Source organism: Acomys russatus, chromosome 16 (genome assembly GCF_903995435.1).
Source record: "Acomys russatus chromosome 16, mAcoRus1.1, whole genome shotgun sequence".
In the NCBI taxonomy this organism is placed as follows: domain Eukaryota; kingdom Metazoa; phylum Chordata; class Mammalia; order Rodentia; family Muridae; genus Acomys; species Acomys russatus.
In genome coordinates, this window is record NC_067152.1 from 23,863,401 (window position 1) to 23,879,391 (window position 15,991).

At 54.2% G+C, this 15,991-nt stretch overlaps 1 protein-coding gene across 6 annotated transcripts in view; it reads left to right on the plus strand.

The window, feature by feature from the left end:
- Arhgap23 (Rho GTPase activating protein 23) overlaps positions 1 to 15,991 on the plus strand; it is a 109,423-nt gene that overhangs the window by 55,621 nt on the left and 37,811 nt on the right. For 4 of the 6 annotated variants that reach the window (XM_051158420.1, XM_051158419.1, XM_051158423.1 and 1 more), the window contains 7 exons: positions 529 to 672; positions 7,360 to 7,677; positions 8,826 to 8,887; positions 9,021 to 9,151; positions 9,796 to 9,917; positions 10,236 to 10,391; positions 14,138 to 14,216. In XM_051158420.1, coding sequence (XP_051014377.1) covers positions 529 to 672; positions 7,360 to 7,677; positions 8,826 to 8,887; positions 9,021 to 9,151; positions 9,796 to 9,917; positions 10,236 to 10,391; positions 14,138 to 14,216 — 1,012 coding nt within the window. The remainder of the gene's footprint in view (positions 1 to 528; positions 673 to 7,359; positions 7,678 to 8,825; positions 8,888 to 9,020; positions 9,152 to 9,795; positions 9,918 to 10,235; positions 10,392 to 14,137; positions 14,217 to 15,991) is intronic. The other 2 variants (XM_051158421.1, XM_051158422.1) reach the window with 2 other exon arrangements.

Below are 15,991 nucleotides of genomic sequence, written 5' to 3' on the forward strand. Positions count from 1 at the left end.
ATTTCCTTTCACGCGTGTGTCTTTTGTTAGCCTAGCACCTTCAAGACATGGCCACCTGGCTCCCCTTCATCACTTCCTCACCTAACTGAGCTCTCCCTGGTTGTGCCACTGGATTTCTGTTGACACCACCACTTCCTGGTTAACTCGCGGTGGGTTTGATACCTGCCTCCTCACTGTTTCTTTGTTGATGTCCCCACTTCCCCATTGCCACAGTCGCTTTCCTGGTTTCCTCAATTCCTTTGAGGCTGTGAAGCTGATGGAAGGCCCAGCTTGGCTTTTCCAGCGTGGGGAGGCATGTGCTCTGCTGGCAGGTCGGAGCTGTTCCTCCTTCCTGGCTTCCTCATGAGGCCTCATGACCACAGCACAAACAGTCCAGAGAGGACAAGCAAGGCCCATGAGGTCACATAGCACAGCAGAGTGCAGCACAGACATACTCCAGGCCCGTGTGGCTGCCAGTGGTCCATGGGGTTCCTGAGATGCTGGTACTATGGGAGCCACCCTGAATTGCCCAATGTTTTCTCCCTACAGTCTCTAGATAGCTGGGGCACCTCTGAAGATGTTGATGCCCCCTCTAAGCGACACTCAACCTCTGACCTCTCAGATGCAACTTTCAGTGATGCCAGGAGAGAAGGCTGGCTGTATTATAAGCAGGTCCTCACCAAGAAGGGGAAGGTAAGGTGGCCTGAGGAAGGAGGTTGGGCTGGACACAGGCTGGCTCTGGTAGAACTTTCCAGGTCCTCTTACATCTGTCCTGAAGCCTCTGGAGCCAGAAACAAACAAACAAACATCACCTTAGGCTCTAGCCTGAGGAATCAAGGTTTGGTGCCAGAAAGAGCTTCTCAGAGAGGGGGACTCACTGAACCTCAAAATGGAGGCTAGCAGAGAGGCTCCTGATGTGGGAGCACACAGCAGGCTGTGTGCGGAACCCCGACCAAACTGTTCCTCAGTGATCCTGAATGACCACTGAGGCTTATGGTAAAGGAGCAAGGCCAGGATGATGCTGAGGCCCAAGAAGGAAGCAGAGGCCAGTTCTCTTGGGGACCCTATGAGGCCCTCAGGGCGCAGACTTGGCTTATGGACAACGGAACCCTTGGGGCTCTTAGAGCCAAAGCTTTCAAGGGCTCATGTGGCTTCCTGGGGTGACTTAGTGAGGGATGCCCTGGAGTAAGAAGACCATTTAGAAGCCCCCACAAGATCCAGGTGAGAGACAAGGACTTGCGTCAGTGGGTAAGGATGGGGCAGGAAGGGACCCAGGGGACTCGGAAAAGAAGACGGGGCTCTGGTCTCTCAGGCTTAGAGCCCAGGGCTGGAGAGAGGGAGGAAGAGGAGGCAGGGTGTTTCAGACAACCCTGGCCTTGATTCTTGATAGCTTGGCTTGTTTCTCTGAGGGCTCCGTCCATAGTGGTTGTGACTCAGTGTCAACAAGGAGAGCTGACAAATGCTTTTCTTAACCTGCTGCTAAGCATTTAAAAGACTTGGTCTGAATCTGAACAAGGGTGTATCATGCTATGTGTGGTGAGATCAGTCTGTACTCCAAGCTATTTGGGAGACTGAGACAGGAGGATGGAAAGTTCATGACCTGTCTAGGTTACAGAGTGAATTCAGGGCCGACCTTGGCAACTTACTAAAATTCTGTCCTTCAAGTTACCAAAATAAAATGTGAAACAAGGTCTGACGGTGTAGATTATTGGTAGAATATTTGCCTAGCAGGTGTGAGGGCTTGGTTTCAAGTCCCAGTCATAACACACACACACACACACACACACACACGCACACACACACACACACACATACACACACACACACACACACACACACACACGTTTCTTTTGGGCTGTGCCTAAGGAACTCTTGCCTGACTCATGGGAGGGCCTGGGTTCCATTCTGAGCATTGGAGAAAGAGTGTGAGGAAAGTGAGGCTGGGGTCCCCACAGAGCTTGGCCCTTGGGGGCTGCTGTCCTCCTTCCTTACTGCCATTACAGGCATCCCTCAGTATCTGGCAGGGTGGCTCCAGAAGCCCCCCTGGGTACCAGACACTCAGAGACACTCAAGTCCCTCATATAAAGCAGATTAGCACCTGCATCTGGCTTATGCAACTCTCCATGCACTGTCATCTCTGGATGACACACGTTGCCTAGTACTGTGTATTGCTGTGTAAATAGTTGTTACCGCGGGTTGTTTATGAGATGCGGAGGAAACAAACCATCTGCACCCCTTAGTACAGATGCAGGGTTTCCTCCTGAGTGCTTCTGACCCATGTTTGGTTAAATGCATGGTTATGGAACCTAGAGAAGGGATGCCCCCAGGGCTGGTACCCGGAGGGATGCACTTTGAAATCGTCAGACTTAGAGTCCTGCACAGCCACACGTTGTTGCTTCAGGAGCACACTTAGGTTCCCTGAGCTGTAAGATGAGTTAAGAGGGGAGAAGTGTAGGTTATGTAGGCCAGAGAGCACTGGAGTTTATGGACACAAAGCCTCCTGGGGACTTAAGTGAGGGAGCCAGTTTGCCCAGTCCTATCCCCTTGGGGTTGATGATCACGGAGACAGTGCTAATTGCTCTTCAGTGGCAGCCCAGGGAGCTCAGAGGCTCAGCAGGCTGGGGCTTAGGAAGACATGAAGGCTGTGGGGGTCTGTAGTGGAGAGGGAGTGGGTGGGAGGGAGTATGCAGGGTGAGACCCCTCACTAAGCGCTGGAGGGGAGGCTCAGAGGAGTGTGTCAGGAGCTGGGTTGCCTAGAGAGCGCAGAGCAGGTGGTAGAAGGTGGTAGAAGGTGAAGTGGCAGTTTGAAGCCTAAGGAACTTTCCTGTCCTGAGATGCAGGATAAAGCAGGGAGATGTGATCTGGGGGTGTGGTGGCGCACACCTTTAACCCCACCACTCGGGAGGCAGAGGCAGGCGGATCGCTGTGAGTTCGAGGCCAGCTTGGTCTACAAAGGGAGTCCAGGGTAGCCATACACAGAGAAACCCTGTCTCAAAAAAAAAAAAAAAAAAAAAAAAAGTAGGGAGATGTGTGCTTTTGCTGCGAGGAGTCTGTGTCATTGCTGTTGTCTACGTAATCGAGGCCCTGGGATGGGACCAGGAGCTGTTTTTTTGTAAGAGATTCTAGGGAAGAGGTTGCCTGATGGCCCCAGGCTGAGGGAGGTAGAGGACAAGCCGAGTGAGGCTCCTGGCTTCTGGCTTGGCTGGTGAGGGAGAATCTCCCTTGAGCCTCTGGCCACGTGAGGAGAGGATTTGGGGAGAAGCATCTCTATTGGAGCTGTGTGATCCCACAATACTTTGGCTGAGGACCTGTGAATGGAAACACATATGAGGAAGCCCACCCAAGAGTCCCTGTAGTCCATCAGGTGTGCACTCGCACCTGTGTGGCCTCAGGGAGAAGGAGGTGACGGCCCAGAGGCAGTCAGTCTCTCTCTCTCTCTCTCTCTCCTCCTGCCTCTGCCTCCTGAGTGCCAGGCCAGGATTAAAGGTGTGCGCCACCACGGAGTCTTGACAGGAAGTGGAAACTGGGAAGGTGAGGCTGGCTAGGAAACTAAAAAGATGTAGGAAGGTGGCAGTCACTCCAGGAAGGGTGGCCTAGGAGGGGCCAGGTGGGTGGCTGTGTGAGCTTTCCAAGCAAAGCCTGGTGTGGACAGCATCTTCTAAGCCCATGGTAGAGAAATATCTTAGAAACATTTCTCCCAGGGAGCTTGGCTCCCCAGCTTTGGATGGCCTGGGCAGTGTTGTCTGGGCAGGGATAGGCACTGGCTCCTTGGTTCACTGACCAGTTCTGAAGCATAGGGGCTTCCACTGTCTTGCTGCCCAAAACCCAATGTCATTTGTGTACCTGGTGCCATGCCTCAAACCCTGGGTCTACCTGGAGTTCTGTCTTGTGGCTTTATGTCATCTATACCAGTAGTCCCAGCCACCCTCTCCCATCCTTGGCCTCCCTCAGAGACCACCAGTGGCCAGGCAGAGGATGGGCACCTGCATGTGGCACTCCTAATGCCAGAGCCACTATTGGAGGGGCTTGACCATGGCACTTGCTGTTTAACCCTCGTTACTTGTCTTTTTGTTATTTAAACATTGATGATGATGATGATGATGATGATGATGATGCAGTGCTCTGCCTGTGTGTACACCTGCAGGCCAGAAGGGGGCATCGGATCACATTATTGTAGATGGCTGTGAGCCACCATGTGGTTGCTGGGAATTGAACTCAGGACCTTGGAAGAGCAGTCAGTGCTCTTAACCTCTGAGCCATGGCTCCAGCCCAACTCTCATTATTTGTTAGCAGCAATATTGATGCCAGGGGAAGACTTGACTTACTCAGGGTTATCCGGCTGCTTTGGTCACAGACGGGCCCTCGGGGCCACCTCACGCTAACACAGTCATTCTCATGGAGCAGGAGTCTAATTTAGTACATTAGTGTTAGGGCCGTTCCAGTTGGCACTGCCTTGGCCCAGCTGCTCTGTGACGCTATGCTAGGCTCATGCCATAGGATCTACCTAAGTGAGCTGGGCATGGCTGCTTCAGCCCTGCTCTCTGGAGGGCCCTGGAGCCCTCACCATCAGGACATAGAGCACACTCAATATTAGCGAATGAACACTTGGCCTGTACTCAGCCCAGGGCTTGGAGCACCTGTCCCAGCAGCTCACCATGTACCCAGGAAACCCACAGCCAGGACCTGAGGCTATGGGGCTACCCACAGGGCAGTAAAATAGTCAGGGCACCTGGTCAAGGTCCTGATGACTGGCAGCCTAGCTCTGAAGGGCAGCCACATAGAGAAGTGAGAGAAAGCCGAACACTTGGGAGGCAGAGGCTTGGAGATTAGGGCTTCAAATACAGCCAAGTGCGATGGCGCACGCCTTTAATCCCAGCACTTGGGAGGCAGAGGCAGGCAGGTTTGAAGCAGGAATTTAAGGCCAGCCTGGTCTATAGACAGGGCTAGGGGCTGGGGAATCTAGCTCAGTGCAGAAGATTTACCTGACATGTGCAGGCCCCGGGTTCAATCTCTAACGCAACAATAACAAAGGACAAAGTGGAGAGGGATGACTAGGTGGCTCAGCAGGCAAGGGTGCTTGCTGCCAAGCCTGAGGACCCAAGCTTGGGCCTAGGACCCTCATGGTTGTGGTAGGGAATGCATTCCTTCACATTGTCCTTTGACTTTCACTAGCATTCCACGGCACACCCACATTTTCCCACCCATAAAAAAATAAATAAGTAGTCGGGAGGCAGGGGCAGGTGGATCACTGTGAGTTCGAGGCCAGCCTGGTCTACAAAGTAAGTCCAGGACAGCCAAGGATACACAGAGAAATCCTGTCTCGGAAAAAGAAAGAAAGAAAGAAAGAAAGAAGAAATGGGGTCTGGGGAGACAGGGCACAGGAGAAGAAACAGCTAGTGTGTGGGCCCTAAGATAGGAAGGCTGTGGCAGTCACTGGTAGGCAAAAGCCTGGTGGCTTGACAGACAAGAAACATGGAGGTGAGTTTGGAGAGGGCCAGTATGGGGCCTCAGTGCCTTCTGTTTGCTTCACGGGGACCACCCAAAGGAGAGGTAGGTTCCTTCACTCTAAAAAATGACTGTGGGGCTGCTGCCTGGAAGGCCAAGGCAAGAGGGCCTGGGAAGGGTGACGCCGGGGTCCAGGTGAGGAGGTCGGTGATGTGGGCAGGCTGGCAGCACCCAGGTGAGGACAGGAGATACTCTTGGGAGCATGAGAATTGATTTCTGATGAGCTGATGTCAAGGGCAACTCCCAGGTTTCGGGGCGACTAGGCGGATTGACTGAGCTGGCAAAGGTGGCATGAGGGTGGAGAACAGGTTTGAAGGCCGAGACTCATGCACTACAGTGAGCAGCGAGCACGAGCCCTGCCCATGCTACATGCAAGTTACAGACGGGGTGGGGGTGGGGTGGGGTGGGGGAGGGTTGCTGAGTAGGCTCGGAGCCATCCAAAACTGGGCCAGTGCCTACTGCAGGCTGGAACTGTGTGGCTGGGCGTGGCCACAGGTGTGCACGGTGTCCCTGCAGGATGTGTGCAGGGTGAAGAGAGCTCAAGGCAGGACAGAACCTTGAGGCTTCTTTCCGAAAGGCTGCCTTCTCTGTTGCCTGTTGGGCCAGGACTAATGCTTTGTTAGCAGGCGCTGTCCGCATAAGGGAATGGTCAGGGCCATCCTTGCCTACGATCTGCTAGGCATGCTCCTCCCTTCCACCATATCTCCAGACAAATGTCTCCAAGGGCCAGGTCACTTTGGGCCTGGGGACATGGCTCAGTGGCTAAGAGCACATGATCCCCTCCCCCCTCCGATAGGGTTTCTCTGTGTAGTTGAAGCTATACTGGAACTTAGTATGTAGACCAGGCTGGCTTCATACCCTGAGATCTGACCGCCTCCTCCCCCCAAGTGCTGGGATTAAAGGCATGGGCTCCCACCACCAGCATCTGATCCTTTTACAGAGGACCCAGGTTCAGTTCCCAGTGCCCACAGGACAGATGACAGCCACCTGTAATTCCAGGTCCAGGCAATCTGGAACCCTCTTCTGACTTCCACAGGTACCAGGCACGAACATGGTGCGCATACATGCAGACAAAACATTCCTACACATAAAATAAAATGATATACAGGTCTAGAGGCTGGATGGAAAGCTGTAAAGGGCCTGAGCTGTGGTGGCGCACTCCTTTAATCCCAGCAATCAGAAGGCAGAGGCAGATGGATCTCTGTGAGTTCGAGACCAGAGTGAGTTCCAGGACAGCTAGGGCTACATAGAGAAACCCTGTCTTGAGAAACAAAACAATGAAGGGGCCCAAGAGAGAGCCAGAGGGATTGGGAGAAACCCAGGAACACAGTGCCTCATGAGTCAGAGGCTGGTGCTCGCCTTTAATCCCAGCATGGGATGTGCAAGGGATGGCTTCCTAAGGTGTTTCTTTTTTTCTCCCTCAAGACAAGGTTTCTCAGCCAGGCAGTGGTGGTGCACACCTTTAACTCATAGAGATCAGACTGGCCTCACACTCAAAGAGATCTGGCTGCCTTTGCCTCCTGAGTGGAGGGCTGGGACTAAAGGTGTCCGCCGCCACACCCAGTGGCTTGGTGAGATTTTATACTAGCTGGGGGAGCTGTTCCTTCTTGGATCCCCTTGTCTGGCAGTTGCTGGTATTTAAGAGTAGGAGGAAGTTGGCATGGGGGCGGGGTCTTAGTGGTAGGTAGGGAGGTCTGGGCAAGTGGACTGAGAGACCACAGGCTGGCTGGAGGCTGTCCAGGTACATGAGGGGAGGCTGAGTGGGCTGGGGTCTGTCTCTGTAGTCCATGGCCTGCTGCTTCTCAGCCTCAGGCAGCCTCGTGGCAGGCCTGGCTCTCACCGCTGCCCTGTCTCTTCCACCCTGTGTCTCTGCAGAAAGCGGGCGGCGGCCTGCGCCAGTGGAAGCGCGTCTATGCCGTCCTGCGGGCGCGCTCGCTCTCGTTGAGCAAGGAGCGGCGGGAGCCCGGGCCGGCGGCTGCGGGGGCTGCGGCGGCCGGCGCAGGTGAGGACGAGGCGGCGCCCGTCTGCATCGGCTCCTGCCTGGTGGACATCTCCTACAGCGAGACCAAGAGGAGGCACGTGTTCCGGCTGACCACCGCTGACTTCTGTGAATATCTCTTTCAGGCTGAGGATCGGGATGACATGCTGGGCTGGATCAGAGCGATCCGGGAGAACAGCAGGGCCGAGGGCGAGGTGAGGCCCTGGGCTTGTGCCCAGCGGGCCACCAGGGCAGGGCAGGGCAGGGCAGGGCAGGGCTGCCTCTCAGCTGCTGTGACCTGGGGTAGCCACTCTGAGCCTCGCTTCCTCTCCTAGAAAAAGAGCGATTAAGAATCCACCTTGGCTGTGAGAGAGATGTAAAGGGAATAAATACGTTTTAAAAAAGAATCCACCTTGGGCCTGCCTACCTGGGTTTGGGTGTGAGGACGAAGGCTAGAGAGCAGCTGGCACCCTCAGGCTCCAGTGACTAGCCAAACAATAACAGCTGCACCAATGACAGTAATTACTGTTAGGCTTGGGACTGCCTTGGGCAAGCTCTGGCCCAGAGAGGTCAGCTCCAGGCCAGCCATAGCCTCTGTCAGGCGAGAGTAAGCAATCTCCATAGACCAGGTGTAGAATGAGTCCAGATGCTGCACTGTCTTGAGTCAGAGGGTGGACACACTGACCTTAACCAAAGACTAGGTTTGGACAGCAGGTTAGGGGCAGGGGTAGGTAGGCGTAGGGATTTGGAGAGAGCTTTAAAAAAAAAAAAAAAAAAAGGACACCCCTGCTGGGGACTGCCCCATCTCTTCCTGGTCTGCACAGATGTCATTTCACACACCTATGTAGAGGAAGGTTCAGTCTAGGGGCTTGGAGGCTGGCGTCCACCAGGAGGGCAGTGTGCCTAGGCTCCACCCAAGTGGCATCTGGGTGACCCTCTCCCTGAGGACAAGTCTTTTGCTGGCAGGGTTCTCCCCTCCTGAGGATAGCCTCTTCTTTCCACGGCAGGAAGCCTGGGTCCCCTGCTCTCGAGGCCTGAGTTAACTGTAGTGGCTGCCTGTACTCATGTCCCTCCGTACCTGACAGGCCTGGGAGGAGTGCTGCCATGTCTGCATCCCAACACAAAGGCTGCTATGTCCACCCCGGCTATGCTTATGGCCACAGTGACCGAGGCTCAGAGATGTTAGGCAGCTTCCCCAAAGTCACACAGCTGCCTAGGGAGGTCAGCCCTGGCCTTTGTCCATCCAGAGTCTACACTGTCTACCTGGTGGATAGGGGCGAGGCTGAGGCAGGGGCCAGGGAGGAGTTCTGGTGGGGTGCTCTGTGCGGACTGATGTGGCTTCTCTCTCCTCCCCCTGCTGCAGGACCCCGGCTGTGCCAACCAAGCTCTGATCAGCAAGAAGCTTAATGATTATCGCAAAGTGAGGTAAGGCCTGTCCCCCCCAGAGCAGCCTGTGGTTGGGAGTTGTCTCTCGTGGGAGAAGATGGAGGCCAATGAAAGCGGCATGCTGGGCCACCCCACATGAAAACATCCCATCCCTCCCTTTTTCCCTCTGCAGCCATAGCTCTGGGCCCAAAGCTGATTCCTCCCCTAAAGGCTCTCGGGGCCTGGGAGGCCTCAAGTCTGAATTCCTCAAGCAGACTGCAGTCCGCGGCCTCAGAACTCAGGACCAGGCTGCAGGAAGCAAGGGTAGGAGGGCTGGGTGCAGTGTGTGCCTGTGCGGGGCGGGTTGCCTGCCCGTGTTCTTGTATCTGCCCTAAGTGTGAGCCTTCGAGGGGCTGCAGCCTCAAGGGTTCAGAGCTGAAAGCTTCAGCCACACATTCTTGTTGGGTGACCCCCAGTTTCTGCGCGTGCCCCTTGGGAATGAGAGACTCACGCTGCAGGCAGCCGCCATCTTTACAGTCCTGGGCCAGAGAGATCGCTCAGGGCTTAGGAGCATCCAGAGGGCCTGAGTTGGGTTCTGAGAGCTCACAACTGCCCACAGTACAGCTTTAGGAGATCCGACACCTCTAATATCTGTGTGCACCCCCACCCCAACCCCACAACCCACAACCCACACATACAAACATAATTTTCTTTCCTTTGGTCATGCCAAAGTGTGGACAGTACTCATGCGTTACAGGTTGGGTCCTTGAGGCCACCAACAATCTGTATGGAGACAGGATCTCCTTCCTGCGGGCTAATCAGCGCGTCCTTTCAGCCTTTTCTCTCTCAGGAGTGATTTTCAAACTCCCTAGTTCTTTGATGTCCTAGGTGTGGGTGGCATTGGATGTGCGGGACCCTTCTGAGCACCTCCAGCTGACCCTAGCTCTCTCTGCCACTGTTCATCCCAGAAGACAGTGCTGCAGCTCCCAAAACCCCCTGGGGTATCAACATTATCAAGAAGAACAAGAAAGCTGCCCCGAGGGCATTTGGGATCCGGTTGGAGGAGTGCCAGCCTGCCACGGAGAACCAGGTGGGTCCCCACAGTGCTAGGCAGCACATGGAAGGCCAAGGCAGGGAACCAGAGCTGTAGGAGTGCGGCACCAGCCCCCTCCTCATAACACACAAAGAGAAGAGACCTGAGTCCTGCAGAGGACCCTGCTGAACCGAGGCCCACCTTGGCCTGCGTCTGAGTCAGTGGCTCACGTTAGTGCTGACCCTTAGAGGGGGTCAGTAAGGGCTTCCCCTTGGGTGTCCTTACAGCAGCTCTGGCCTTTGTGCTCTCTCCACATTAGCCTCCTACAACCTCCAGCCACATCCCTAAATCCCTCTCCCCTGTCTGTGCTCCCAGCGTGTCCCCTTGATTGTGGCTGCCTGCTGCCGTATTGTGGAGGCACGGGGGCTGGAGTCCACTGGCATTTACCGAGTTCCTGGCAACAATGCGGTGGTGTCCAGTCTGCAGGAGCAGCTCAACCGTGGGCCCAGTGACATCAACCTGCAGGATGAGGTGGGTGTGGTGCGCCTGCTGGAAGAAGTCCAGGGACTGTCGGGTTCACTCACTGTGTGCTGCTCTATACTTGTCATTGGGCCAGAGTGTCCAGGTGGCAGGAGAAAGCCTGTCCAGTCAGCCAGCCCCAGTGGGCGTCTCCCAAGGATGGCTCTGAGACAAATATAGCCCTGGCCTGATGGGTACTGAGACAGAGGCAGGGGTTTTGCTTTGTTTTTCTTTCTTTTTTTTTTCCAGAGAGGATCCTCTGTGTAGCCCAGGCTGATCCTTTTGCCTCTGCCTTGTACATGTGTGCCACTGGCAGGACAGCTGTCCTCCTGTGGCTGGATGACAGTTTTGCATGAGCACTTAGGACAGCCGAGTTCTCTCAGTTAAAGTCAAATATGGTCAGAGATGGGGCTGAACACTGCTGGGAATTAATTTCCAAGAGAGCCAGCCAGGGAGTGGTTTTAGGCCTCCTGCTACTATTGCCTCGCCCCATTCCCCCAATCATCCTGCCTTCCCTTCCTCCTCTTTGCTGTCCTTTTAGCACCAGGCTGGACAAAAATGGGATGCTGACTGGGTTCCATGGGCCACTGAGGTCTGCAGAGCCCTGGCCTGGAGCAAGGGCATGTGCCATGGTCTCAGGGTAGCCAGCCCCCGAGGCTGTAGCCTGAAGAGAGAAGCTGAAGCTGAGAGCAGCTTGTAGACGTAGCTGGCACGACACCCAAGAGCCTGTAGCATGGCTGGCAGTTCTCAAATGAGTCCTAGAGTCTGAGGGTTCCCAGAGGAGCTTTGAGGGGCCATGTGGAGGTCGAGACCTCCTTTGCTAGAGTGAGGGCCACCCTGCTTTGCTCAGAATATTATTTTGAGTTTGCCACATCTATTTATTTACTTGTTGGGGACCCACATGCACTATGTATGTTATGGCACACGCGTGGAGGTCAGAGGACAACTTATGGGAGTTGTTCCTCGCTTTCCATCATGTGGTCATGGGCCTCGAACTCGGCTCCTCAGGCTTGGCAGCAGCGTCATTACCTGTCGAGCCATCTCTCACTAGCCCACCATGGCTTTCTGTGTAAGATTTTATTTGACCAAAGGGGCTCTTTTTCATAAAGGTTTTGGTGGGGGCGGGGAGGAGAGGAGCCATGAATCTGGCTAAGGAAGCACCGTAGACCCCATGACACAGAGTATTTTTGTCTTTGGGGGACGGGGAGAGAAGACAAATAGATGTGACGTCAAGGACATGAGAAAAGTGATCTGTCATCAAGGACTTGTGTAAAAGAGGAGGGAGAGACTGCTGAGGGCAGGAGCCGGGGTGGGAGAGCTCCTGAAGGTGTGGGGAAACATGGCAGCCCTGGCAGGGAGTGGCAGCATTGTTTAAAGCTCGTGGAAGGATTGGAAGGTTGGACAAAAGGTGGATACACGGTCTGTGTTTGGGGGTAGGGACTGTAAGACCCAGAGCTTGAGAAAGCTTTCTGGAACCTTTGACCTTGAGCCAGTAGCCAGTAAGGAGCTTTTGATAGTTCTTATGCTGGGAAGCACGGCCAAGATAGCGACTAAGCTGGAGTGGTGCTGAAGCAGAGAAGACAGCTGTGTATGCAGGAGGGTCGAGGGTGAGGGAGGAAGCCAGGAGGTGCTGGGACCACTAAGGGTCTGGATGCCTTCATCGGCCCTAAGTAAATGGAGGCAGAGAAGGAGGGGCAGAGAGACCAGAAGGGAGAGCTGGCAGCTGTGTGAGGAACAGGGTCGCTTGAGGAGAGGCTGAAGGAGGAAATGAGCCAACGCGTGGCCCCATTGGATTTGAGTTAATGGTACATCACCTGTATGGGTTGGCAGTACCCTCAGGCCGTAAGTAGAGTCATGTGACAGCCCGGGACCAAGGGACTGCTGTCTGGGCAAAGGCAGAGTGCCACCAGCTTGGAAGGGCAGGGCCAGGCTTGTAGGAAGCTGGGGTGGGAGCAGACCCTGTCACGGGAGACCAGGCTGAGTGGGTGGTGAATGGTCTTAGGTTTGGCAGCTGGGAGATGAGAGGCCCTCAGCCCTCAGGGTTGCGGGTGGGGAGGTAAGGAATAAAGAGGGGTATGGAGGTGCTACCCAAACGGGGTCAACATGCAGTGAAACACATCAGCTCACCTTAGCTAGGGAGAAGAGGGGCCAGAGCTGGAGGGCGGCTGGCCTGACCTAGGGTCTAGCAAGCATGCCTGGTGTGCTGGCTGTGTGTTTTGGTAGCAGGCATCACTTGAAACAATTTTCATTGCTTCAGGATGTGCGGGGAGTCAGTGGTGTGAGTGGAGCCAGTGGGGAGGGCGATGCTGGGGACTCTGTGGCACTGAGCTGAGGTTCTTTGTGATGAGTGTGCACAGGTAGGATTGTGTCCCTGTTGACCGTGGTCTCTGGCTCTCTGTGCTGTTCTGAGTGGTTCCCAAAGGATGGCTAAGCCTAGCATTAGCTACAGCATGTGGCGTGTTGGTGCCCCCTGGTGGGCAGGATGACCTGGCGCTCCCTTCTCGGCATTACTAGAGCAGTTTCTTTTCCATAGCTCAGTGGCCATCGGGGGCAAATTCATTATGTATTGAGGCGCATGAGTGTGGTATTGTATTGGAGGAAATTTGGCACCATCCGTGGCCTATGTCCACCCACAGGTGTGGTGCTTCCCTCACTCAGTTTGGAAAACCAAAATAGCCTGACTGGAGAAAGATCTGGGCAGGTAAAAGTGCTTGCGTGCAAGCCTGATGGTGAGTTTGAACGTCCCCGGAACCCCCAGGGAAAGGAAAGAACTGACTCCCCCGACTGCGTCCTCTGACCCCCCCCCCATGTGCACACACCCAAATGTGCTAGTAAGAAGCAGTATTTTTAAAGTAAGAAGAAGTGCTGGGTGACTCTGTGATGAAAGTGCTGACCAGGTCTCAGGACCAGAGTCCAGAGTCCGAGCACCCATGGCAGCCTACCTGCAGTTCCAGTCTTGAGAAGATGGAGACAGGCTCTCCAGAGCAAGATAGCTAACAGGAGCAGCCACACAGGTGTGCTCTGGGTTTGATTGAGACAGCCTGCCTCAATGGATAAAGTGAGAGAATGGTCAGGTCTCCACAAGAAGGAACAAGTACACTCCCACACACATGGCGTACACACAGGTATGAAAATGGAAAAAGACCCCCTGGGGACAAAAATCACCCCTCACATAGATCATTTGGCTCCCAGCTCCTCACAGAGCACAGCCTCATGGGAGATGGTGACAAACAAGAGACGATACAAGAAAGTCAGAGGGTGGTACAGATGGCATGGTAGTGGCATTCATGGCAGCAAGGCAGGGTGAGAAGCCATTCCTGTGAGGGGCAGAGGTGGAGAGTTCAAAAGCGGGGCCACATGTGCAAAGGGCCTAGGATAGGAAGGAGTCTGCGTGTGAGTCTGTGCTGTGCACACTCGGGCTCTGGGTGAGGAGAGTGGCCTGAGGAGCACTCTTAGCTGGATGGAGAGCATCAGGAGGCAGGCACTGGGCTTAACACTTATGGATACACTGGAGGGATCCAGGCATGCTCATGTGTGGGGCAGCTCCCCTCATTTCTGGCCCCCACATTTGGGCCCTCATGCTTTTAGTGGCAGGCACTATGGCCCATTGGGCTTAGCTGGAGTCAAGTATGTGTTCTGAACGGGCATGGAGGGCTGGGCATTTGGGTGGCCTTGCTGCCCCAGGAGCTGGTATGGGTATGGGAACGTGGGTACCTGGGATAAGCCTGCTGTGTCCTGACATCTCTGTCCCTCCTTAGCGCTGGCAGGACCTCAACGTGATCAGCAGCCTGCTCAAGGCTTTTTTTCGAAAGCTGCCGGAGCCCCTCTTCACTGATGGTGAGTAGTGGGCAGGAGTGGGAGGTGAGACAGATGGCCACGCCCCATCCCTGCCGTTCCTCATCACTCCTTGCCTCACCCCCTCTTTCTCTCTCTCTCTCATGATCTGGGTTGTTTTTTTTGAGTTTTTATTTTATATGTGTTTATTTTTATTACATTTAAACACACCAAAGAAATGGTGGTGCATGTAAAACGCACAGCCTTTGCAGCTGTGCATCAGTCCTGTTACCCTGTCCTCCCTCCCTGAGGTCGTGGCCATGCTCCGAGCATTCACTCTAGTCCAGCGCTGCTCCCTGTAACGGTTCCCTGAATAGCCCAGTCACGCTCCTTCATGGGCCAAGACACAGGGGCTCAGAGGGACAAAGGGACATGCTAAGGTCACCCAGCCTGTATGTGGCACAGCTAGGATTCCACCTCAGGCCTATCTCTAGCTCATTAGTAAAAGTTTGAGCAGGTTTAGCCGTGTATGCCTTTAATCCCAGCAAGAGGCTGGGCCAGGAGGATGGTGCTGATGAGGCCAGCCTGGGCTACATAGAGAGCTATAAAACAAAAGCCTGTTTCAAAAACAAAATTACAAGCTGGGTGTGGTAGCATACACCTTTAGTCCCAGTACTTGGAAGGCAGGGGCAGACAGATCTCTGTGAGTTGAAGGCCAGCCTGGTCTACATAGTGAGTTCCAGAACAGTCAGGGCTATGTGGAGAGACCCTGTTTCAAAAATCAGGTACAGACAAAACCAGTTCTGCCATTCTGTTGTGTTTCTTTCCTGACCCTTATGCTGTGAGTGACACGCCCGGACCAACCCAGGGTAGAGTAGGGGAGTTTAATGACACACTGGTGAGTGTTGACAGCTGGCTCTGCAGGAGAAAAAAGTCCCGGTTTGTTACATTTTCCAATTTCCATGGTGTAGATACTCTCTCACTGCGACTTATTTCAAGCCACTGGCATCCTATCCCCAGCACAAATAGGAAAGAGACTGTGTCTGCACAGCCAGTGTGAGCAGGCTATGTAGCCAGTGTGAGCAGCAGTGTGAGCAAGCTGCACAGCCAGTGTGAGCAGCAGTGTGAGCAGGCTGCACAGCCAGTGTGAGCAGCAGTGTAAGCAGGCTGCATAGCCAGTGTGAGCAGGCTGCACAGCCAGTGTGAGCGGGCTGCACAGCCAGTGTGAGCGGGCTGCACAGCCAGTGTGAGTGGGCTGCACAGCCAGTGTGAGCGGGCTGCACAGCCAGTGTGAGCGGGCTGCACAGCCAGTGTGAGTGGGCTGCATGCTCATTGTTGAGTGGAATAAAATGAAAATAACCCCAGAGCCTATGCTTTTTTAATTACTCCTCACTGCTAGGTATTTAGATCATCCCCAAACTGTGCAGTGCCCTTCTGTGAATCTGTCCTTCCAAGCCTGGCTCCGTTCTGTAGGTGGATGCTTACACATGGAATGGTATGTCAGTGTCTCCCTGTGAGAGCTGGTGTGGCGTTCTCATGGAGGGGGTCACGTTCATATTCCCATTTGTAGCAGAAGCAAGTCTGTCTTTGACATCCTTTTCAATGGAGTGGCATTCAGTTTTGTTGTTGTATTTTTATTTACATATATATAATGTTTTTGAGACAGGGTTTCTCTGTGTAGCCCTGCCTGTCCTGGAATTTGCTTTATAAGACCAGGCTGGCCTCGAATTCAGAGATCCACCTGCCTTTTCCTCCCAAGTACTAGGATTAAAGGCGTGCACTGCTCCTGCCAGGCATATTTTTATTTTTTACATTTTATTTATTTTGTGGGAGGTGGG